Source organism: Caloenas nicobarica, unplaced genomic scaffold (assembly GCF_036013445.1).
Source record: "Caloenas nicobarica isolate bCalNic1 unplaced genomic scaffold, bCalNic1.hap1 Scaffold_387, whole genome shotgun sequence".
Classification (NCBI taxonomy): domain Eukaryota; kingdom Metazoa; phylum Chordata; class Aves; order Columbiformes; family Columbidae; genus Caloenas; species Caloenas nicobarica.
The window spans coordinates 69,611-94,284 of record NW_027017376.1 but is presented as its reverse complement, the minus strand read 5'-3'; the positions used below and the strand labels follow the sequence as shown (position 1 = coordinate 94,284).

Genomic DNA, 24,674 nt, shown 5'->3' with positions numbered 1-24,674 from the left:
CCATGTCCCCGTCCCCAGGACATCAAGAACAAGCGCAACCCCTGCCTGGTCTCCTACCCATGTCCCCATGCCCATGATGTCCCCGTGCCCATGATGTCCCCATGCCCATGATGATGTCCCCATGCCCATGGTGGTGTCCCCGCGTCCCTGGTGACCCTGTCCCCATGCCCATGATGATGTCCCCATGCCCATGGTGGTGTCCCCATGTCCCTGGTGACCCTGTCCCCATGTCGCCGTGTCCCTGGTGACCCTGTCCCCATGTCCCCATGCCCATGACGATGTCCCCATGTCTGTGGTGATGTCCCCATGCCCCTGGTGACCCTGTCCCCATGTCCCCATGCCCACGATGATGTCCCCATGCCTTTGGTGAAGTCCCCATGCTCATGGTGACGTCCCCATGCCCATGGCGACGTCCCTGTGTCCCTGGTGGCCCTGTCCCCGTGTCCCCGTGCCCCTGGTGACCCTGTCCCCATGTCCCCGTCCCCAGGACATCAAGAACAAGCGCAACCCCCGCCTGGTCCCCTACCACCTCCTGGACGAGCGCACCAAGAAGACGAACCGGGACAGTCTGTGCCAGGCGGTGCGGACGCTGCTGGGCTACGGCTTCAACATCGAGCCCCCCGACCAGGAGAGCTGTGAGCGGGGGGCTGGGGGGGCCCAGGGGGGTCGGGGGGGCCCAAGGGGTCCTGGGGTCCTTTTGGGGGGTCCTGGGGGGTACAGGGAGCTGTTTGGGGGTGCAGGTGCCTTTGGGGATACGGGATCTTTTGGGGGTGCAGGAGCTGTTTGGGGGTGCAGGAGGTGTTTGGGGGTGCAGGTGCCTTTGGGGATACAGGATCTTTGGGGGGTGCAGGAGCTGTTTGGGGGTGCAGGAGCTGTTTGGGGGTGCAGGTGCCTTTGGGGATACAGGATCTTTGGGGGGTGCAGGAGCTGTTTGGGGGTGCAGGTCCCTTTGGGGATACAGGATCTTTTGGGGGGTGCAGGAGCTGTTTGGGGGTGCAGGTGCCTTTGGGGATACAGGATCTTTTGGGGGGTACAGGAGCTGTTTGGGGGTGCAGGTGCCTTTGGGGATACAGGATCTTTTGGGGGGTGCAGGAGCTGTTTGGGGGTGCAGGTCCCTTTGGGGATACAGGATCTTTTGGGGGTGCAGGAGCTGTTTGGGGGTGCAGGTGCCTTTTGGGAGGTGGGGTCTTTTTGGGGGTGCAGGAGCTGTTTGGGGGTGCAGGTGCCTTTGGGGATACAGGATCTTTTGGGGGGTACAGGAGCTGTTTGGGGGTGCAGGTGCCTTTGGGGATACAGGATCTTTGGGGGGTGCAGGAGCTGTTTGGGGGTGCAGGTGCCTTTGGGGATACAGGATCTTTTGGGGGGTGCAGGAGCTGTTTGGGGGTGCAGGTGCCTTTGGGGATACAGGATCTTTTGGGGGGTGCAGGAGCTATTTGTGGGCGCAGGAGCTGTTTGGGGGGTGCAGATTCCTTTGGGGGTCCTGCCCCCCGCATCGCCCCCCAGCGCCCCAGGGCGTCCCCCGCACCGTCGGAGGTTGGGGGCCGAGCGGCGGATTTTTCGCGTCCGTCTGTCCCCCGCCCGCCACGTCTGTCCGTCTGTCCCCAGCGTCCCAAGGCGTCCCCCGCGCCGGGGGGGACAAGTGGCGGATTTTTCGGGCCGAACGGGGCTACGCGGCGCGTGCCGGGAAATGGTATTTCGAGTTCGAGGCCGTGACCACCGGGGACATGCGGGTGGGGTGGGCGCGACCCCACCTGCGCCCCGACGTCGAGCTGGGCGCCGACGAGCTGGCCTACGTGTTCAACGGGCACCGGGTGAGACCCCGGCACCCCGAAAAACCCCCGGGACCCCCCCCAGAGACCCCTGGGACCCCCCAGAGAACCCTGAGACTTCCAGAGACCCCTGGGAAGCCCCAAAACCCCTGAGACCCCCCAAGACCTCCAGAGACCCCAGGGGACCCCCCAAAATCCCTGAGACTTCCAGAGACCCCTGGGAACCCCCAAAACCCCTGAGACCCCCCGAGACCTCCAGAGACCCCAGGGGACCCCCCAGAGACCCCTGGGATCCCCCCAAAACCCCTGAGACCCCCCGAGACCTCCAGAGACCCCAGGGGACCCCCCAAAACCCCTGAGACTTCCAGAGACCCCTGGGAACCCCCAAAACCCCTGAGACCCCCTGAGACCTCCAGAGACCCCAGGGGACACCCCAGAGACCCCTGGGACCCCCCCCAAACCCCTGGGAATCCCAGAGACCTCCAGAGACCCCTGGGATCCCCCCAAAACCCCTGGGAACCCCAGAGACCCCCGGGACCCCCTCAAAATCCCCAGAACCCCCCAAGACCTCCAGAGACCCCTGGGACCCCCTAAAACCCCGGGGACCCCCCCAAAATCACTAGGAACCCCAGGGACCCCTGAGAGCCCCAGAGACCCCCCAGGACCCCCCAAAACCTCCGGGGACCCCCCCAAACCCCCCCTGAGACCTCTAGAGCCCCCCGAGACCTCCAGAGACCCCGGGGACCCCCCCAAAACCCCTGGGAACCCCAGAGACCCCCCAAAACCCCCAGGACCCCCAGAGCCCCCCAGGACCCTGATACTCCACTGGGACTCCCCTGTCCCCCCATCACCCCATGTCCCCCATGTCCCCCCATCACCCCGTGTCCCCCGTGTCCCCCGTGTCCCCAGCTGTCCCCTGACCCCCACTGTGTCCCCCATTGTCCTGAGTACCCCCAGTCCCTCGTGTCCCCCATGTCCCACATCACCCCATGTCCCCCATGTCCCCCCACCACCCTGTGTCCCCCGTGTCCCCAGCTGTCCCCTGACCCCCACTGTGACCCTCATTGTCCTGGGTCCCCCCAGTCCCCCATGTCCCCCATGTCCCCCATCACCCTGTGTCCCCTATCACCCCAGGCCCCCCGTGTCCTACATCACCCTGTGTCCTCAATGTCCCCCGTGTCCCCCATGTCCCTCATGTCCCCCATCACCCCATGTCCCCTGTGTCCCCCATCACGCCGTGTCCACCATCACCCCAGGTCCCCGGTGTCCCCCATGTCCCCTGTGTCCTCCATCCCCCCGTGTCCCCCGTTAACCCAGGTTCCCCATGTCCCCTGTGTCCCCCATGTCCCCTGTGTCCCACATCACCCGGTGTCCCCCATGTCCCCCATGTCCCCCATGTCCCCCGTGTCCCCCATGTCCCCCGTGTCTCCCATCACCCTGTGTCCCCCATGTCCCCCATGTCCCCTATGTCCCCCGTGTCCCCCGTGTCCCCCATCCCTCTGTGTCCCACATCACTCCATGTCCCCCGTGTCCCCCATGTCCCCCGTGTCCCCAATCACCCCATGTCCCCCGTGTCTCCCATCACCCTGTGTCCCCCATGTCCCCCATGTCCCCCGTGTCCCCTATCCCTCTGTGTCCCCCATCACTCCATGTCCCCTGTGTCCCCCGTGTCCCCAATCACCCCATGTCCCCCGTGTCCCCCATGTCCCCCGTGTCTCCCATCACCCTGTGTCCCCTATGTCCCCCATGTCCCCTGTGTCCCCCATCCCTCTGTGTCCCACATCACTCCATGTCCCCCATGTCCCCCATGTCCCCCGTGTCTCCCATCACCCGGTGTCCCCCATGTCCCCCATGTCCCCCGTGTCCCCCGTGTCCCTCATCCCCCCGTGTCCCCCGTGTCCCCCGCTGTCCCCTGACCCCCGCCGTGTCCCCCCAGGCGCAGCGGTGGCACGTGGGCAGCGAGCCCTTTGGGCGGCCGTGGCAGGCGGGGGACGTCGTGGGGTGTCTCATCGACCTGGGCGAGTGTCACATCAGCTTCACCCTCAACGGGGAGATGCTCATCAGCGACGCGGGCTCTGAGGTGGCCTTCAGGGACTTCGACGTGGGGGACGGTGCGTGCGAGTCACCTGTGTCCCCATGTCCCCACCCTGACACCCTGGGGGTCCCTGCATCCCCACATCCATATCCTGACACCCTGGGTGTCCCTGTGTCCCCCTGATCCGTCTGTGACCCCCTGAGGGTCCCTGTGTCCCCACATCCCCACCCTGGCACCCTTGGGATCCCTGTGTCCCATCTGTGACCCCCTGGGTGCCCCTGTGTCCCCATGTCCCCACCCTGGCACCCTTGGGATCCCTGTGTCCCATCTGTGACCCCCTGGGTGCCCCTGTGTCCCCATGTCCCCACCCTGGCACCCTTGGGATCCCTGTGTCCCATCTGTGACCCCCTGGGTGCCCCTGTGTCCCCATGTCCCCACCCTGGAGGTCCCTGTGTCCCCACAACCCCACCCTGGCACCCTTGGGGTCCCTGTGTCCCCATGTCCCCACCCTGGCACCCTGGGGGTCCCTGCACCCCCACATCCATATCCTGGCACCCTGGGAGTCCCTGTGTCCCCCTGATCCCTCTGTGACCCCCTGAGGGTCGCTGTGTTCCCACATCCCCACCCTGGCACCCTGGGTGTCCTTGTGTCCCCACAACCCCACCCTGGCACCCTTGGGATCCCTGTGTCCCATCTGTGACCCCCTGGGTGTTCCTGTGTCCCCACGTCCCCACTCTGGGTGTCCTTGTGTCCCCACATCCCCACTCTGGCACCCTTGGGATCCCTGTGTCCCATCTGTGACCCCCTGGGTGCCCCTGTGTCCCCATGTCCCCACCCTGGGGGTCCCTGTGTCCCCACAGCCCCACCCTGGCACCCTTGGGATCCCTGTGTCCCATCTGTGACCCCCTGGGTGCCCCTGTGTCCCCACAACCCCACCCTGGCACCCTGGGGGTCCCTGTGTCCCATCTGTGACCCCCTGGGTGCCCCTGTGTCCCCATGTCCCCACCCTGGAGATCCCTGTGTCCCCACATCCCCACCCTGGCACCCTTGGGGTCCCTGTGTCCCCATGTCCCCACCCTGGCACCCTGGGGGTCCCTGCACCCCCACATCCATATCCTGGCACCCTGGGGGTCCCTGTGTCCCCCTGATCCCTCTGTGACCCCCTGAGGGTCCCTGTGTTCCCACATCTCCACCCTGGCACCCTGGGGATCCCTGTGTCCCATCTGTGACCCCCTGGGGGTCCCTGTGTCCCCACGTCCCCACCCTGGCACCCTGGGGGTCCTTGTGTCCCCACAACCCCACCCTGGCACCCTTGGGATCCCTGTGTCCCATCTGTGACCCCCTGGGTGCCCCTGTGTCCCCACATCCCCACCCTGGCACCCTGGGGGTCCCTGTGTCCCCCTGATCCCTCTGTGACCCCCCCGGGTGTCCCTGTGTCCCCCCCCAGGCTTCGTGCCCGTGTGCAGCGTGGGGCAGGAGCAGGAGGGGCGGCTGAACCTGGGCCAGGACGTGGGGACGCTGCGGTTCTTCAGCATCTGCGGGCTGCAGGAGGGCTTCGAGCCCTTCGCCGTCAACATGAAGCGCCCCATCGCCCTCTGGTTCACCAAGAGCCTCCCCCAGTTCGAGACGGTGCCCCCCGACCACCCCCAGCTGGAGGTCAGGGGGTGCAGGACCCCGAAGTCCCCAGGGATGGGGGGTGCTCAGTGCTGGGGGGTCCCCAATGTCCCCAGGGCTGGGGGATGCTCGAGAGCTGGGGGGTCGCTGGATGTGGGGGGGTCCCCAAGGGTCCCCAGGGCTGGGGGATGTTCAAGAGCTGAGGGGGTCCCTGGATCTGGGGGATCCCCAGGGATGCTCAGTGGTGAGGGTCCCCCAATGTCCCCAGGGCTGGGGGATGCTCGAGAGCTGGGGGGTCGCTGGATGTGGGGGGGTCCCTGGACATAGAGGGGTCCCCAGGGATGGGGGATGCTCAGTGCTGGGGGGTCCCCAAGGGTCCCCAGGGCTGGGGGATGCTCAGTGCTCGGGGGTCCCCAATGTCCCCAGGGCTGGGGGATGCTCAAGAGCTGGGGAGGTCGCTGGATGTGGGGGGGTCCCTGGACATAGAGGGGTCCCCAAGGGTCCCCAGGGATGGGGGATGCTCAGTGCTGGGGGGTCCCCAAGGGTCCCCAGGGCTGGGGGATGCTCGAGAGCTGGGGGGTCGCTGGATGTGGGGGAGTCCCTGGACATCGAGGGGTCCCCAGGGATGGGGGATGCTCAGTGCTGGGGGGTCCCCAAGGGTCCCCAGGGCTGGGGGATGCTCAAGAGCTGGGGGGCTCCCTGGATCTGGGGGGGTCCCCAGGGATACTCAGTGGTGGGGGTCCCCCAATGTCCCCAGGGCTGGGGGATGCTCAAGAGCTGGGGAGGTCGCTGGATGTGGGGGGGTCCCTGGACATAGAGGGGTCCCCAAGGGTCCCCAGGGATGGGGGATGCTCAGTGCTGGGGGGTCCCCAAGGGTCCCCAGGGCTGGGGGATGCTCGAGAGCTGGGGGGTCGCTGGATGTGGGGGAGTCCCTGGACATCGAGGGGTCCCCAGGGATGGGGGATGCTCAGTGCTGGGGGGTCCCCAAGGGTCCCCAGGGCTGGGGGATGCTCAAGAGCTGGGGGGCTCCCTGGATCTGGGGGGGTCCCCAGGGATGCTCAGTGGTGGGGGTCCCCCAATGTCCCCAGGGCTGGGGGATGCTCAAGAGCTGGGGGGTCGCTGGATGTGGGGGGGTCCCTGGACATAGAGGGGTCCCCAGGGATGGGGGATCCTCAGTGGTGGGGGGTCCCCAAGGGTCCCCAGGGATGGGGGACGCTCAGTGGTGGGGGGTCCCCAAGGGTCCCCAGGGATGGGGGACGCTCAGTGCTTGGGGGCATCCCCAGATGTGGGGGGTCTCCAGGGGTGGGGGATGCTCAGTGCTGGGGGGGTCCTCAGATGTGGAGTTGTCCCCAGGATCAATGCTGGGGGGTCCCTGGACCTGGGGGTTCCCCAGGGATGGGGATGCTCAATGCTGGAGGTTCCTCAGTGGTCCCCAGGGATGGAGGATGCTCAAGAGCTGGGGGGGTCCCCAATCCCAACGGGATCCCCGCTTTGGTGCGACCCCGTGGCCGCGGGGTCCCCGGGGTGCACCCCCCCCTCACACCTCCCTTTTTGGGGGTGTCCCCGCAGGTCACGCGCATGGACGGGACGGTGGACGCCCCCCCCTGCCTGCGCCTGAGCCACCGCCCCTCGGGCTCCCCGGCCGCCCCCCCAGAGCTGCTGTTCCTGCGCCTCAGTCTCCCCGTCCAGTTCCACCCGCGGTTCCGCTGCACCCCCGGGGCCACCCCCCTGCCCCAGGCCCCCCCCGAGCCCCCCGAGGACGCCGGCCCCGACCCCCTCTCGGAATTCGAGCGGTTGCGGCGCTCGGCGGGACCCCGGCACCCCGAGGGCGACGGCGATGGGGACAAAGCGCCCGGGGGGGGTCCCGCCGCTGCACCCCCCCGCGAGCAGCCGCCCCCCGAGAACGAGAAGGACGCGGCCACCGAGAAGGGCAAGACCCGCAGGGGGTGAGCGCGGGGGGCTGGCGCGCGGGGTGGGGGGGTGTCACCCCATGTGGGGGTCCTGACCCCCCCGCCCTGTGCCCCCCAGGTTCCTGTTCAAGGCCAGGAAGACGCCGTTCGCGCCCCCCGCCGCCGTGCCCACCGTCCCCCGCCTCGAGGAGGACGTTGTCCCCGACGAGCGCGACGACCCCGAGGTCATCATGAACACCACCACGGTAGGTTTGGGGCGGCCCCCCCACCCCAAAACCCCCGGCCCCCTGTCCCCAGCCCCTCTTTTGGCACCCCGACCCCCTCTGTGGGCCCTGTGGTCACCGTACCCACAACTCTGTCCCCAATCCGGTCCCCTGTCCCCATTCCTGCATCCCTGTCTTTGTATCCCTGTCCCCATCCCTGTGTCCCTGTCCCCATCCTTGTCCCCTAGCCCTGTATCCCTGTTCCCTATCCCTGTCCTCATGCTGTCCCTCATCCCTATATCCCTGTCCCCATCCTTGTCCCCTATCCCTATATCCCTGTCCCCATCCTTGTCCCCTATCCCTGTATTCCTGTCCCCATCCTGTCCCCTATCCCTGTATCCCTGTCCCCATCCTGTCCCCCATCTCATTCCCTATCCCTATATCCCCGTCCCCATCCTTGTCCCCTATCCCTGTATCCCTGTCCCCATCCTTGTCCCCTATCCCTGTATCCCCGTCCCCATCCTTGTCCCCTATCCCTGTATCCCTGTCCCCATCCTGTCCCCCATCTCATTCCCTATCCCTGTATCCCTGTCCCCATCCTTGTCCCCTATCCCTGTATCCCTGTCCCCATCCTGTCCCCATCTCATTCCTTATCCCTGTATCCCTGTCCCCATCCTTGTCCCCTATCCCTGTATCCCCATCCCCACCCCTGTCCCCCATCTCGTTCCCATCCCTGCACCCCTATCCCCGCGGTCCTGGACCCCCCGTCCCCCCCTAACTTCTGTACCCCCCCAGTACTACTACTCGGTGCGGATCTTCGCGGGGCAGGAGCCCTCGAGCGTCTGGGTGGGCTGGGTGACCCCCGACTTCCACCAGCACGACCCGGCCTTCGACCTGTCCCGCGTGCGCACCGTCACCGTCACCATGGGCGATGACAAGGGCAACGTCCACGACAGGTGCCAAGGGGGGGTGGGAACCCCAAACTGGGATCCCCAAACTGGGGTCGCCAGGAGGGACAAGGACCCCAAACTGGGATCCTCAAACTGGGATCGCCAGGAGGGACAGGGACCCCAAACTGGGATCGCCAGGAGGGACAGGGACCCCAAACTGGGATCACCAGGAGGGACAGGGACCCCAAACTGGGATTGCCAGGAGGGACAGGGACCCACAAACTGGGATCCTCAAACTGGGATCACCAGGAGGGACAAGGACCCCAAACTGGGATCCTCAAACTGGGATCGCCAGGAGGGACAGGGACCCCAAACTGGGATCACCAGGAGGGACAAGGACCCCAAACTGGGATCACCAGGAGGGACAGGGACCCCAAACTGGGATCACCAGGAGGGACAAGGACCCCAAACTGGGATCACCAGGAGGGACAGGGACCCCAAACTGGGATTGCCAGGAGGGACAGGGACCCACAAACTGGGATCCTCAAACTGGGATCACCAGGAGGGACAGGGACCCCAAACTGGGATCCTCAAACTGGGATCACCAGTATGGATGGGGAAGGGGGACAGAACAAGGGGCGGGGGGGATGACAGGACTTGGGGGTCCCTGGGGGGGTGACAGGGAAGGGGACAGGACCTGGGGGGTGACAGGGAAGGGGACAGGACCTGGGGGTCCCTGGGGGGATGATGGGGAAGGGGACAGGACCTGGGGGGTGACAGGGAAGGGGACAGGACCCTGGGGTCTCTGGGGGGATGATGGGGAAGGGGACAGGACCTGGGGGTCCCCGGGAGGGTGATGGGGAAGGTCGCCCCCTCAGCCCCCCCATTTCTCCCCCCCCAGCATCAAGCGGAGCAACTGCTACATGGTGTGGGGGGGCGAGTTCGCCAGCACGGGGCAGCAGGCACGCGTCAGCCACAGCGACCTGGTCATCGGCTGCCTGGTGGACCTGGCCACCGGGCTCATGACCTTCACCGCCAACGGCAAGGAGATCAACACCTTCTTCCAGGTGGGGTGACCCCTGTGTCGTGAGGGTTTCGGGGGTCCTGTCCCCATCCCGGGGGTCTCACTGTCTTCGTCTGTGAAGGTGGAACCCAACACCAAGCTCTTCCCGGCCGTCTTCGCCCTCCCCACCAGCCAGAACGTCGTCCAGTTCGAGTTGGGCAAGCTCAAGGTAGGTGGGACCGCCCGGACGCCTGGGTTCCCCTGGGCAGCGGTGGGGTCTGTGGGGAGACCGTGGGGTCATGGGGAGACAAACAGGGTCTGTGGGGAGACAGTGGGGTCTATGGGGTGGGATAACGGGGTGCTGGACCTCTGGAGGTTGTAGAAGTCATTGGGTCTGTTGGACTGGCCAAGGGGAACTGGGGCTACTGGGGAGGTGGTGAAGGTCCGTGGAGGGTTGTGGGGACTGGAGAACGGACCAAGGAGAACCTGGAGCCCTGGGGATGCTTGTGGGTCTGTGTGGGGGTCTTGGGGTCAACAGGATGGACCAAGGAGAACCTGGAGCCCTGGGGGTGGTTGTGGGTCTGTGTGGGGGTCTTGGGGTCAACAGGATGGACCAAGGAGAACCTGGAGCCCTGGGGGTGGTTGTGGGTCTGTGTGGGGGTCTTGGGGTCAACAGGATGGACCAAGGAGAACCTGGAGCCCTGGGGGTGGTTGGGGGTCTGTGTGGGGGTCTTGGGGTCAACAGGATGGACCAAGGAGAACCTGGAGCCCTGGGGGTGGTTGGGGGTCTGTGTGGGGGTCTTGGGGTCAACAGGATGGACCAAGGAGAACCTGGAGCCCTGGGGGTGATTGGGGGTCTGTGTGGGGGTCTCGGGGTCAACAGGATGGACCAAGGAGAACCTGGAGCCCTGGGGGTGGTTGAGGGTCTATGTGGGGGTTTTGGGGTCAACAGGATGGACCAAGGAGAACCTGGAGCCCTGGGGGTGATTGGGGGTCTGTGTGGGGGTCTCAGGGTCAACAGGGTTGACCAAGGAGAACTCAGGCTCCTGGAGGTGGTGGGGTCTACAGAGAGTCCCTCGGGTCAATAGGGTTGACCAAGGAGAACCTGAGGGTTTCTAGGGGGCAGCAGGTGTCCCGGCCACCTGTGTCCCCCCCGTCTCACCCCCAGTGTCCCCCCAGAACATCATGCCCATCTCGGCCGCCATGTTCAGCAGCGAGCGGAAGAACCCGGAGCCGCAGTGCCCGCCGCGCTTGGCCATCCAGGTGCTGATGCCCGTGACCTGGAGCCGCATGCCCAACGAGTTCCTGGCCGTGGAGACCACCCGGCTGGGCGAGCGCCAGGGCTGGGGGGTCGAGTGCACTCAGCCCCTCGTCATGATGGCCCTGCACATCCCCGAGGAGAACAGGTGGGACCCCCGGCCGCCCCCCACAGGCCACGTCCCTTGGGGACACTCGGGTGTGGTGTCCCCAGGGGTCCCATCCCCTGCAGACCCTGGTCCCACATCCCCAGGAGGGCTGGGTGTCCCATCCCCAGGAGCCCCTGGTTCTATGTCCCCAAGGATTGCATCCCCAGGAGACCTTGATGTCCCATCCCTATCAGCCTTCAGCCCCGTGTCCCCATGGGTCCCATCCCTGGCAGATCTTCCTCCTGTCCAAGACTCCCATCTCTAGCAGACCCTGGTCCCGTGTCCCCAGGGGTCCCATCCCCAAGAAAACTTGATGTCACATCCCCAGCAGACCTTGGTGTCCCCTCCCCATCAGCCCCCGGTCCCATGTCCCCAAGGGTCCCATCCCTGGGAGATGTTCATCCTGTGTCCCCAAGGGTCCCATCTCCAGCAGACCCTGGTCCTGCGTCCCCAAGGGTCCCATCCCTGGGAGGTGTTCATCCTGTGTCCCCAAGGGTCCCATCTCCAGCAGACCCTGGTCCTGCGTCCCCAAGGGTCCCATCCCTGGGAGATGTTCATCCTGTGTCCCCAAGGGTCCCATCCCTGGGAGATGTTCATCCTGTGTCCCCAAGGGTCCCATCCCTGGGAGATGTTCATCCTGTGTCCCCAAGGGTCCCATCTCCAGCAGACCCTGGTCCTGTGTCCCCATATGTCCCATCCCTGGGAGATGTTCATCCTGTGTCCCCAAAGGTCCCATCTCCAGCAGACCCTGGTCCTGTGTCCCCATATGTCCCATCCCTGGGAGATGTTCATCCTGTGTCCCCAAGGGTCCCATCTCCAGCAGACCCTGGTCCTGCGTCCCCAAGGGTCCCATCCCTGGGAGATGTTCATCCTGTGTCCCCAAGGGTCCCATCCCTGGGAGATGTTCATCCTGTGTCCCCAAGGGTCCCATCTCCAGCAGACCCTGGTCCTGTGTCCCCATATGTCCCATCCCTGGGAGATGTTCATCCTGTGTCCCCAAGGGTCCCATCTCCAGCAGACCCTGGTCCTGCGTCCCCAAGGGTCCCATCCCTGGGAGATGTTCATCCTGTGTCCCCAAGGGTCCCATCTCTAGCAGACCCTGGTCCTGTGTCCCCATATGTCCCATCCCTGGGAGATGTTCATCCTGTGTCCCCAAGGGTCCCATCTCCAGCAGACCCTCGTCCTGCGTCCCCAAGGGTCCCATTCTCAGGACACCTCGGTGCCCTGCTCCCGTGTCCCCTCCCCATCGTCCCCTTGTCCCCCCCCGCAGGTGCCTCGACATCATGGAGCTGTCGGAGCGGCAGGACCTGCTCCGTTTCCAGTGGCACACGCTCAAGCTCTACTGCGCCGTGTGCGCGCTGGGCAACAACCGCGTGGCCCACGCGCTCTGCAGCCACGTGGACCAGGCGCAGCTGCTCTTCGCCATCGAGAGCCCGGAGCTGCCGGGGCCGCTGCGGGCCGGCTACTACGACCTGCTGCTGGCCATGCACCTGGACGCGGCGCAGCGCGCCCGCGCCTCCATGAGCGCCGAGTTCATCATCCCCATGACCGAGGACACCAAGGCCATCACGCTCTTCCCCGGCGGCGGGCGGGCGCCGGGACCCCCCGGCGTGGGGCCGAGCGCTTGCCTGAGACCCCAGCCCCATTTCGCCGAGCCCTGTTTCGTCCTGGCGGACGGCGCCGGGCGGGCGCCGCTCAGCCCCGGCATCCCGTTGGGGACGCTGGGGACAAGGGCCATCAGGATGCTGGCGGAGGCGGTGGCCGGGGGGGGACCCCACGCGCGGGACCCGGTGGGCGGCAGCGTGGAGTTCCAGCTGGTGCCGGTGCTCAAACTGGTGTCGGCGCTGCTGGCGGTGGGAGCGCTGGGGGACGGCGACGTGCGGCGCGTCCTGAGGATGATCGAGCCCAGGGTCTTTGGGGACGCCCGCAGGGACCCCCCGGCCCAGGGGGGTGAGGAGGAGGAGGAGGAGGAGGCGAGGAGGAAGGCCATTGAGGCGGGGGAGATGGAGGAGGAGGAGGAGGAGGAGAAGGAGAAGAAGGAGGAGGAGGAGGAGGAGGAAGGGCTGGAGGAGGGGCTGCTGCGGATGAAGCTGCCTGAGTCGGTCAAACTGGAGGTGAGGGGACTGTCCTGGGGTGGGTGACAGCCCAGCATGGTCTATGTCCCCTCCCCAGGGTCCCTGTCCCCAGGTCCCCTCCCCAGGGTGACAGTCCCCATGTCCCCTCCCTGGGCTTCCTGACCCCGTACCCCCTCCCTCTGGACACTGTCTCCGTGTCTACTCTCTGGGGTGCCTGTCCCCAGGTCCCCTCCCTTCAGTACCTGTCCCTGTGTCCCCTCCCTGGGTACCTTGTCCCCATGTCCCCTCCCTTCAGTACCTGCCCCTGTGTCACCTCCCTGGGTACCTTGTCCCCGTGTCCTCTCTCTGGGGACCCCGTCCCCTCCCCAGGGTGCCTGTCCCCATGTCCCCTCTCTGGCCATCCCATCCTTACCCGCACCCACCATCCCTGTCCCCAGCTGCCACCCCCAGGGACGCCCCAATCCCCCTCAAGCCACCCCAGCCGACAGTGTCCCCCGGTGTCCCCTTGTCCCCCGCCGCCGTGTCCCCGCAGATGTGCAACCTGCTGCAGTACTTCTGCGAGCGGGAGCTGCAGCACCGCGTCGAGGCCATCGTCGCCTTCTCGGAGCGGCACGTGGAGCGGCTGCAGCGCGACCAGCGCCGCCGCTACGGCCAACTCATGCGCGCCATGACCATGACGGCCGCCGAGACCGCCCGGCGCACCCGCGAGTTCCGCTCACCCCCCCAGGAGCAGGTGACGCCGCGGGGACGCCCGTGGGGACACCCCTGGGGACACCCCGGGGGATGCGCGTGGGAAACACGGATGCGCACGGGGATGTGCATGAGGATTTGCGTGGGGAGATGTGTGGGGACCTGGGGACAGCCCTGGGGACACCCCTGGGGACGCACACGGGGAACGGGGACACGCGTGGGGATGTACATGAGGATTTGCACGGGGAGATGTGTGGAGACCTGGGGACACCCCTGGGGACGCACGCGGGGAACAGGGACACGCGTGGGGATGTACATGAGGATTTGCACGGGGAGATGTGTGGGGACATGGGGACACCCCTGGGGACACACGCGGGGAACGGGGACACGCATGGAGTTGTACATGAGGATTTGCGTGGGGAGATGTGTCAGGACCTGGGAACACCCCTGGGGACACGCGTGGGGATGTACATGAGGATTTGCACGGGGAGATGTGTGGGGACCTGGGGACACCCCTGGGGACATCGCTGGGGACACGCGTGGGGATGTACATGAGGATTAGCATGGGGAGATGCGTGGGGACCTGGGGACAGCCCTGGGGACGCACGCGGGGAACAGGGACACGCGTGGGGATGTACATGAGGACTTGCTTGGGGAGATGTGTGGGGACCTGGGGACAGCCCTGGGGACACCCCTGGGGACAGCCCTGGGGACACACACGGGGAACGGGGACAAGTGTGGGCATGTGCATGGGGACATGCGTGGGGAGATGTGTGGGGACCTGGGGACACCCCTGGGGATGCATGTGGGGATGTACATGAGGACTTGCACGGGGAGATGTGTGGGGACCTGGGGACAGCCCTGGGGACACCCCTGGGGACGCACACGGGGAACGGGGACACGCGTGGGGATGTACATGAGGATTTGCACGGGGAGATGTGTGGAGACCTGGGGACACCCCTGGGGACGCACGCGGGGAACGGGGACACGCATGGAGTTGTACATGAGGATTTGCGCGGGGAGATGTGTCAGGACCTGGGGACACCCCTGGGGACACGCGTGGGGATGTACATGAGGATTTGCACGGGGAGATGTGTGGGGACCTGGGGACACCCCTGGGGACACGCGTGGGGATGTACATGAGGATTTGCACGGGGAGATGTGTGGGGACCTGGGGACACCCCTGGGGATGCACGCGGGGAACGGGGACACGCGTGGGGATGTGCATGGGGACATGCGTGGGGACATGCACAGGGACACCGTGGGGACAGCCATGGGGGTGTCTGTGGGGACATCTGCACAAGGACGTGCATGGGGGACAGGGACCCGTGTGGGGACACGCGTGGTGACACATGTGGGGACAACCGTGGGGACATCTCTGGGGATGTGCTCAGGGACCTGCGTGGGGACATGGGGACGTGGATGGGGACATGTGTGGGGATGTGGAAAAGGACTTGTGTGGGGACACAGGGATGTGTGGGGGGACACGGGGATGTGTGGGGACACGGGGACCTGTGTGGGGACACAGGGACCTGTGCAGGGACACGGGGATGTGTGGGGTCACGGGGATTTGTGGGGACACAGGGACCTGTGTGGGGACACGGGGATGTGTGGGGTCACGGGGATTTGTGGGGACACGGGGATGTGTGGGGACATGGGGATGTGTGGGGACACGGGGACCTGTGTGGGGACATGGGGACGTGTGTGGGGACACGGGGATGTGTGGGGACACAGGGACCTGTGTGGGGACGTGGAGACATGTGTGGGGTCACGGGGATTTGTGGGGACATGGGGACCTGTGTGGGGACACGGGGACCTGTGTGGGGTCACGGGGATTTGTGGGGACACGGGGACCTGTGTGGGGACACGGGGACCTGTGTGGGGTCACAGGGATTTGTGGGGACACGAGGACATGTGTGGGGACATGGGGACCTGTGCAGGGACACGGGGACCTGTGTGGGGACATGGGGACCTGTGTGGGGACATGGGGACCTGTGCAGGGACACGGGGACCTATGTGGGGACATGGGGACCTGTGTGGGGACACGGGGACCTGTGCAGGGACACGGGGACATGTGTGGGGTCACGGGGATTTGTGGGGACACAGGGACCTGTGTGGGGACATGGGGACCTGTGCAGGGACACGGGGACCTATGTGGGGACATGGGGACCTGTGTGGGGACACAGGGACCTGTGCAGGGACACGGGGACCTGTGCAGGGACACGGGGATGTGTGGGGTCACGGGGATTTGTGGGGACACAGGGACCTGTGTGGGGACATGGGGACATGTGTGGGGACATGGGGATGTGTGGGGACACGGGGACCTGTGTGGGGACGTGGAGACATGTGTGGGGTCACGGGGATGTGTGGGGACACGGGGACCTGTGTGGGGTCACGGGGATTTGTGGGGACATGGGGACCTGTGCAGGGACACGGGGACCTATGTGGGGACACGGGGATGTGTGTGGGGACACGGAGATGTGTGGGGACACGGGGACTTATGTGGGGACACGGGGACCTGTGCGGTGGGCAGCAGCGGGGTGCTGGCTGTGGGCCGGGTCCCGCTGACCCTGCTGTCCCCCCGTGTCCCCCCGTGTCCCCCTGTGTCCCCCCGTGTCCCCCCGTGTCCCCAGATCAACATGCTGCTGCAGTACAAGGCGGGCGCGGACGAGGAGGACTGTCCCGTCCCCGAGGACATTCGTGACGAGCTGCTCGACTTCCACAACGACCTGCTGGCCCATTGCGGTGAGGGGCCCCCCGGAGACACCCCGCCGGGGACACCCCCTCGCGGACCCCCTGACCACCCCCACCACGTGTGTGTCCCCCCCCCAGGCATCGAGCTGGTGACCGAGGAGGAGGAGGAGGAGGAAGAGGCGTCGCTGCGGCAGCGGCTGCTGGGGCTGGTGCAGAAGGTGCTGGGGCTGCGCGGGACCCCCCCCCAGCCCGAGGAGACCCCCCCCGAGGAGCCACCTGCACCCAGTGAGGGGGGCGACACGGGACAGGGTGGGGACAGGGCCGGGTGGGGTGTCCCCAAGGTGCTGGGCTTGTGTGTGGCCCCCCCGCCGCGAGGAGCCACCTGCACCAGTGAGGGGGGACAGGGGGTGTCCCCAGGCTGTCCCCAAGGAGCTGAACAAAGTGTCCCCCGGGGTGTATTCAGGATGTCCCCAAGGTGGCAAGTGAGGTGTCCCCAAGGTGGCGGTGGCCTCAGGCTGTCCCCAAGTCCCCACCCACCTGTCCCTGGGGGGGCTGTCCCCTGTCCCCATGGGGTACCCTAGCTGTCCCTGTCCCCACTGGGTACCCCATCTGTCCCCACCCCTGTCCCCATGGGGTACCCCAGTTGTCCCCATCCCCATCCCCACTGGGTCCCCCAGTTTTCCCCATCCCTGTCCCCACTGGGTACCCCATCTGTCCCCGTCCCCATCCCCACTCGGTACCCGATCTGTCCCCATCCCTTTCCCCAGGGGTACCCCAGTTTTCCCCATCCCTGTCCCCTTAGAGTACCCCAGTTGTCCCCATCCCTATCTCCACTGGGTACCCCATCTGTCCCCATGCCTGTCCCCATGGGGTACCCAATCTGTCGCATCCCTGTCCCCACTGGGTACCCCAGTTGTCCCCATCCCTGTCCCCATCCCTAGCCGTCCCCATCCCTGTCCCCACTGGATACCCCATCTGTCCCCATCCCTGTCCCCACTGGGTACCCCATCTGTCCGTGTCCCCATCCCCACTCGGTACCCGATCTGTCCCCATCCGTGTCCCCATGGGGTACCCCAGTTTTCCCCATCCCCACTGGGTAGCCCAGTTTTCCCCACCCCTGTCCCCATGGGGTACCCTAGTTGTCCCCATCCCTGTCCCCACTGGGTACCCCATCTGTCCCCATCCCCGTCCCCACTCGGTACCCGATCTGTCCCCATCCCTTACCCCATGGGGTACCCCAGTTTTCCCCATCCCCATCCCCACTGGGTACCCCAGTTGTCCCCATCCCTGTCCCCATCCCTAGCCGTCCCCATCCCTGTCCCCACTGGATACCCCATCTGTCCCCATCCCTGTCCCCATGGGGTACCCCATCTGTCCCCATCCCTGTCCCCGTGCCCAGGCTCGCTGCAGGAGCTGATCTCGCAGACTATGGTGCACTGGGCGCAGGAATCCTTCATCCAGAGCCCGGAGCTGGTGCGCGCCATGTTCAGCCTCCTGCACCGCCAGTACGATGGACTGGGAGAACTGGTGCGGGCGCTGCCCAAGGCGTACACCATCAGCGCGCGCTCCGTGCCCGACACCGTGGCCCTGCTCGAGTGCCTGGGCCAGATCCGCTCGCTGCTCATCGTGCAGATGGGCCCCGAGGAGGAGACGCTCATGATACAGAGCATCGGGTGCGTGCGGCCGCCCAGGCCACCCCGTGTCCCCAATGGGCACCCCCAGGCACCCCGTGTCCCCACCAGCCACCCCCAGGCACCCTGTGTCCCCATCTGGGACCTCGTGTCCCCAACAGGCACCCTCAGGCACCCCGTGTCCCCAGCGGGCACCCCATGTCCCCAACGGGCACCCCCAGACACCCCGTGTCCCCATCCGGCACCCTGTGTCCCCACCAGCCACCCCCAGGCACCCCATGTCCCCATCCAGCACCCCGTGTCCCCATCTGGCACCCCCAGGCACCCCGTGTCCCCATCCAGCACCTGGTGTCCCCATCTGGCACCCCCAGGCACCCTGTGTCCCCAGCGGGCACCCCGTGTCCCTATCCGGCACCCCGTGTCCCCAACGGGCACCCCCAGACACCCCGTGTCCCCATCCGGCACCCTGTGTCCCCACCAGCCACCCCCAGGCACCCCATGTCCCCATCCAGCACCCCGTGTCCCCATCTGGCACCCCCAGGCACCCTGTGTCCCCAGCGGGCACCCCGTGTCCCTATCCGGCACCCTGCGTCCCCACCAGCCACCCCCAGGCACCCCGTGTCCCCAGCGGGCACCCCGTGTCCCCAACGGGCACCCCCAGGCACCCCGTGTCCCCATCCGGCACCCCGTGTCCCCACCAGCCACCCCCAGGCACCCCATGTCCCCATCCGGCACCCCGTGTCCCCACCAGCCACCCCCAGGCACCCCGTGTCCCCATCCGGGACCTCGTGTCCCCAACAGGCACCCTCAGGCACCCCGTGTCCCCAGTGGGCACCCCCAGGCACCCCATGTCCCCCTCCAGCACCCCGTGTCCCCAACGGGCACCCCGTGTCCCCATCCCGTAGCCCTGGGTCACCCCGTGTCCCCAGTGGGCATCCCCAGGCACCCCTTGTCCCCCTCCAGCACCCCATGTCCCCAACGGGCACCCCTGGGTCATCCCGTGTCCCCACCAGCCACCCCCAGGCACCCTGTGTCCCCATCCGGGACTCCGTGTCCCCAACAGGCACCCCTGGGTCACCCCGTGTCCCCATCCGGCACCACGTGTCCCCAGCGGGCACCCCATGTCCCCAACGGGCACCGTGTCCCCATCCCGTAGCCCTGGGTCACCCCGTGTCCCCAGTGGGCACCCCCAGTCACCCCGTGTCCCCCTCCAGCACCCCGTGTCCCCAAAGCGCACCCCGTGTCCCCATCCCGTAGCCCTGGGTCACCCCGTGTCCCCAGTGGGCACCCCCAGTCACCCCGTGTCCCCCTCCAGCACCCCGTGTCCCCACCAGGCACCCCTGGGTCACCCCGTGTCCCCCTCCAGCACCCCGTGTCCCCAACGGGCACCCCGTGTCCCCATCCCGTAGCCCTGGGTCACCCCGTGTCCCCAGTGGGCACCCCCAGTCACCCCGTGTCCCCCTCCAGCATCCCGTGTCCCCAACAGGCACCCCGTGTCCCCACGCGTCCCGTGTCCCCTCTGAGCGCCCCACGTCCCCCCCAGGCCCTCACCGCCCCCCAGCACCCCATAACCCCCCAAGCACCCCGCTTTCCTCACCCTCAGGCCACCCAGACGCCCCCCGGTGACCCCCCCGTGTCCCCTTTGTGTGCCCCCCCCCAGGAACATCATGAACAACAGGGTTTTCTACCAGCACCCCAACCTGATGCGGGCGCTGGGGATGCACGAGACCGTCATGCAGGTGATGGTCAGCGTGCTGGGGGGCGGCGAGTCCAAGGTGAGCCCCCTGTCCCCCGGCTGTCCCCCCACTGTCCCCACTGTCCCCTGACCCCCCCGCCTCGTCCCCGTGTCCCCCCCGCCCAGGAGATCCGGTTCCCCAAGATGGTGACCAACTGCTGCCGCTTCCTCTGCTATTTCTGCCGCATCAGCCGCCAGAACCAGCGGGCGATGTTCGATCACCTGGGGTACCTGCTGGAGAACAGCAGCATCGGCCTGGGTGGGGTGTCACCTCCCTGTCACCCCCCCATGTCACCCCCTGCCCCCCCTATCCCCTCCCTGTCACCCCCCGTCTTCCCTGCCACCAGCATCCCTGAAGACTTGAGTCGTCTGGGGTCCCTGCACCCCCAAAACTGGTACCCTTGGGGTCCCTGCACCCCTAAACCATCACCCTGGGGTTCCCTGCACCCCCAAAACTGGTACCCTTGGCGTCCCTGCACCCCTAAACCATCACCCTGGGGTTCCCTGCACCCCCAAAACTGGTACCCTGGGGGTCCCAGAATCCCTAAATTGTCACCCTGGGGTCCCTGCACCCCCAAAACTGGTACCCTTGGGGTCCCTGCACCTCTAAACCATCACCCTGGGGTTCCCTGCATCCCCAAAACTGGCACGCTGGGGGTCCCAGAACCCCAAAACTGGTGCCCTGGGGGTCCCTGCACCCCTAAACCATCACCCTGGGGTTCCCTGCATCCCCAAAACTGGTACCCTGGGGGTCCCAGAACCCCCAAACTGTCACCCTGGGGTTCCCTGCACCCCCAAATCTGGTGCCCTGGGGGTCCCTGCACCCCTAAACCATCACCCTGGGGTTCCCTGCACCCCCAAATCTGGTACCCTGGGGGTCCCAGAACCCCCAAACTGTCACCCTGGGGTTCCCTGCACCACCAAATCTGGTACCCTGGGGGTCCCAGAACCCCAAAACTGTCACCCTGGGGTTCCCTGCACCCCCAAAACTGGTACCCTGGGGGTCCCAGAACCCCAAAACTGTCACCCTGGGGTTCCCTGCATCCCCGAAACTGGTACCCTGGGGGTCCCAGAACCCCAAAACTGTCACCCTGGGGTTCCCTGCATCCCCAAAACTGGTACCCTGGGGGTCCCTGCACCCCTAAACCGTCACCCTGGGGTTCCCTGCACCCCCAAAACTGGTACCCTGGGGGCCCCAGAAGCCCAAAACTGTCACCCTGGGGTTCCCTGCACCCCCAAAACTGGTAACCTGGGGTCCCAGAACCCCAAAACTGTCACTCTGGGGTCCCCGCGCTCCCCAGATCCCAGCTCAGGCCCCCCACCCTGACCACAGCATCAGCCCTGGGTGTCCCCAAGCAGCACCCCTGTCACCCTGACCCCCCCAATGTGTCCCTCTGTCACCCTGACACCCCCCCCCCGCCCTGTCCCCAAAAAGGCATGAGGGGCTCGACCCCCCTGGACGTGGCGGCCGCGTCCGTCATCGACAACAACGAGCTGGCGCTGGCGCTGAAGGAGCAGGACCTGGAGAAGGTGGGCGACGTGGGGACCGCGGGGCCGCGTCCCCGGGGCCGTGACCCCCCCGGTGACATGTCCCCGTGTCCCCGCAGGTGGTGACGTACCTGGCGAGCTGCGGGCTGCAGAGCTGCCCCATGCTGCTGGCCAAGGGGTACCCCGACATCGGCTGGAACCCCTGCGGGGGCGAGCGCTACCTCGACTTCTTGCGCTTCGCCGTCTTCGTCAACGGTGAGCGACGGGGGCGTCCCCCTGTCCCCTCCTGGGGCGGGGGCTGTGTCCCCTGTGTCCCCATCCTGGGGTCCCTGTGTCCCCATCCTGGCACCCCGCGGGTCCCTGCACCCCCATCCTGGTGCCCTGGGGGGGAACCTGGGGTGACACGGGAGGGGTCCTGGAGTGACCCTGGGTAGGTCTTGGGTTGACACTGGGGGGGCCCCAGTGGTCTCGGGGTGTCCTGGGGGTCCCTGTCACCTCCATGTCCCCAAGCTGGGTTCCCGTTCCCTGGGGGTCCCTGTCACCCCCATGTCCCCATCCTTGGTGCCCTGGGGGGAAACCTGGGGTGACACGGGAGGGGTCCTGGAGTGACCCTGGGTAGGTCTTGGGTTGACACTGGGGGGGCCCAGGTGGTCTCGGGGTGTCCTGGGGGTCCCTGTCACCCCCATGTCCCCATCCTTGGTGCCCTGGGGGCAAACCTGGGGTGACATGGGAGGGGTCCTGGAGTGGCCCCGGGGTGACACTGGGCAGGTCTCGGGGTGTCCCTGTCACCTCCATGTCCCCAAGCTGGGTTCCCGTTCCCTGGGGTGTCCCTGTCACCCCCATCCTGGCACCCTGGTGACTACGGGGAGAAACCTGGGGTGACATGGGAGGGGTCCCGGAGTGACACTGGAGGGGACTGGGGGCATCTTGGGGTGTCCTGGGGGGTCCCTGTCACCTCCATGTCCCAGTGTCCCCTCAGCCCTATGTCCCCATGGCATCTGGGTGTCCCAGTGTCCCCTGATGTCCCCATCACCCCCCTGTCCCCCCTGGCACGTGGTGTCCCAGTGTCCTCTGATGTCCCCATCACCTCCATGTCCCCCCTGGCACTCGGTGTCCTGGCGTCCCCCAATGTCCCCATCACCTTCATGTCCCCCTTGGCACTCAGTGTCTCCCGATGTCCCTGTCACCCCCATGTCGCCCCTGGCACTTGGTGTCCTGGTGTCCCCCGATGTCCCCAACACCTCCATGGCCCCCCTGGCACTTGGTGTCCCAGTGTCCCCTGATGTGCCCATCACCCCCATGCCCCCCTTGGCACTCAGTGTCTCCCGATGTCCCTGTCACCCCCATGTCCCCCCTGGCACTCGGTGTCCCAGTGTCCCCCGATGTCCCCATCACCCCCATGTCCCCCCTGGCACTCGGTGTCCCAGTGTCCCCCGATGTCCCCATCACCCCCATGTCCCCCCTGGCACTTGGTGTCCCAGTGTCCTCCGATGTCCCCATCACCTCCATGTCCCCTCGGCACTCGGTGTCCGGCATCCCCTGATGTCCCCATCATCCCCATATCCCCATGTCCCCCCTGGCACTCGGTGTCCCGGAGTCCCCCGATGTCCCCATCACCCCCATGCCCCCCTTGGCACTCAGTGTCACCTGATGTCCCTGTCACCCCCCTGTCCCCCCTGGCACGCGGTGTCCCAGTGTCCTCTGATGTCCCCGTCACCCCCATGTCCCCCCTGGCACTTGGTGTCCTGGTGTCCCCCGAAGTCCCCATCACCTCCATGTCCCCCCTGGCACTCGGTGTCCTGGCGTCCCCCAATGTCCCCATCACCTCCATGTCCCCCCCGGCACTCGGTGTCCCGGCGTCCCCCGATGTCCCCGCGTCCCCCGCAGGGGAGAGCGTGGAGGAGAACGCCAACGTGGTGGTGCGGCTGCTGATCCGGCGGCCCGAGTGCTTCGGGCCGGCGCTGCGGGGCGAGGGCGGCTCGGGGCTCTTGGCCGCCATCCAGGACGCCATCGCCATCGCGCAGGACCCGGCGCGGGACGGACCCAGCGGGCGGCGGGAGCGGCGGCGGGAGCCGTGAGTGGGCGGGGCTTCGGGAGGGGCGGGACCCGGGGCTGGGGCCATTGAGATCCCCCCAACCCCACTGAGAACCCCCCAACCCAATCCTGACCCCCCAACTCCATTGAGATCCCCCCAAACCCATCCAGAACCCCCAACTCCATTGAGCTCCCCCCAAGCCCATTGAGACCCCCCAACCCCACTGAGAACCCCCCAACCCCACTGAGATCCCCCCAACCCCATTGAGCTCCCCCCAACCCCACTGAGAACCCCCCAACCCCATCGAGATCCCCCCAACCCCACTGAGAACCCCCCAACCCCACTGAGATCCCCCCCACACCACTGAGATCTCCCCAACCCAATCCTGACCCCCCAACTCCATTGAGATCCCCCCAAACCCATCCAGACCCCCCAACCCCACTGAGAACCCCCCAACCCCATCGAGATCCCAACCCCATTGAGATCCCCCCAACCCCACTGAGAACCCCCCAACCCCATCGAGATCCCAACCCCATCGAGATCCCCCCAACCCCACTGAGAACCCCCAACCCAATCCTGACCCCCCAACTCCATTGAGATCCCCCCAAGCCCATCCAGACCCCCAACCCAACCTGCTGCCCCCAACTCCACCCAGACCCCCTCGGCGGGGCCTCGGGAGTGGGCGGGGCAGGCGGGAGTGGGTGGGGCAGCGAGGAGGGGCGGGGCAGAGGGGCGGGACAAGCCGTGATTGGGCAGGACGAGCTGTGAATGGGTGGGATGAGCTGTGAATGGGCGGGGTGAGCTGTGATTGGGTGGGATGGGCTGTGAATGGGTGGGATGAGCCGTGATTGGGTGTGATGAGCTGTGATTGGGTGTGATGAGCTGTGAATGGGTGGGATGAGCTGTGAATGGGCGGGGTGAGCTGTGAATGGGTGGGATGAGCTGTGATTGGGTGGGATGAGCCGTGATTGGGTGGGATGAGCTGTGAATGGGCGGGATGAGCTGTGAATGGGCGGGATGAGCTGTGGTTGGGTGGGATGAGCTGTGAATGGGCGGGATGAGCTGTGATTGGGCGGGGTGAGCTGTGAATGGCTGGGATGAGCTGTGATTGGGTGGGATGAGCTGTGATTGGGCGGGATGAGCTGTGAATGGGCGGGGTGAGCTGTGAATGGGCGGGGTGAGCTGTGATTGGGTGGGATGAGCTGTGGTTGGGTGGGATGAGCTGTGATTGGGCGGGATGAGCTGTGAATGGGCGGGATGAGCTGTGAATGGGCGGGATGAGCTGTGAATGGGCGGGGTGAGCTGTGGTTGGGTGGGATGAGCTGTGAATGGGCGGGGTGAGCTGTGATTGGGTGGGATGGGCTGTGAATGGGTGGGATGAGCCGTGATTGGGTGTGATGAGCTGTGATTGGGTGTGATGAGCTGTGAATGGGTGGGATGAGCTGTGAATGGGCGGGGTGAGCTGTGAATGGGTGGGATGAGCTGTGATTGGGTGG

The 24,674-nt window shown here is 66.6% G+C and overlaps 1 protein-coding gene across 2 annotated transcripts in view; it reads left to right on the top strand.

Annotated features, from left to right (window-relative positions):
• RYR1 (ryanodine receptor 1) overlaps positions 1-24,674 on the top strand; it is a 95,410-nt gene that overhangs the window by 21,133 nt on the left and 49,603 nt on the right. For both annotated transcript variants that reach the window (XM_065658018.1, XM_065658017.1), the window contains exons 19-38: positions 488-635; positions 1,606-1,811; positions 3,706-3,880; positions 5,252-5,460; positions 6,988-7,364; positions 7,447-7,573; positions 8,327-8,487; positions 9,323-9,488; positions 9,567-9,653; positions 10,604-10,830; positions 12,101-12,944; positions 13,438-13,638; positions 16,229-16,340; positions 16,428-16,574; positions 17,689-17,962; positions 19,581-19,695; positions 19,782-19,914; positions 21,091-21,185; positions 21,263-21,398; positions 23,031-23,217. In XM_065658018.1, coding sequence (XP_065514090.1) covers positions 488-635; positions 1,606-1,811; positions 3,706-3,880; positions 5,252-5,460; positions 6,988-7,364; positions 7,447-7,573; positions 8,327-8,487; positions 9,323-9,488; positions 9,567-9,653; positions 10,604-10,830; positions 12,101-12,944; positions 13,438-13,638; positions 16,229-16,340; positions 16,428-16,574; positions 17,689-17,962; positions 19,581-19,695; positions 19,782-19,914; positions 21,091-21,185; positions 21,263-21,398; positions 23,031-23,217 — 4,127 coding nt within the window. The remainder of the gene's footprint in view (positions 1-487; positions 636-1,605; positions 1,812-3,705; positions 3,881-5,251; positions 5,461-6,987; positions 7,365-7,446; positions 7,574-8,326; positions 8,488-9,322; positions 9,489-9,566; positions 9,654-10,603; positions 10,831-12,100; positions 12,945-13,437; positions 13,639-16,228; positions 16,341-16,427; positions 16,575-17,688; positions 17,963-19,580; positions 19,696-19,781; positions 19,915-21,090; positions 21,186-21,262; positions 21,399-23,030; positions 23,218-24,674) is intronic.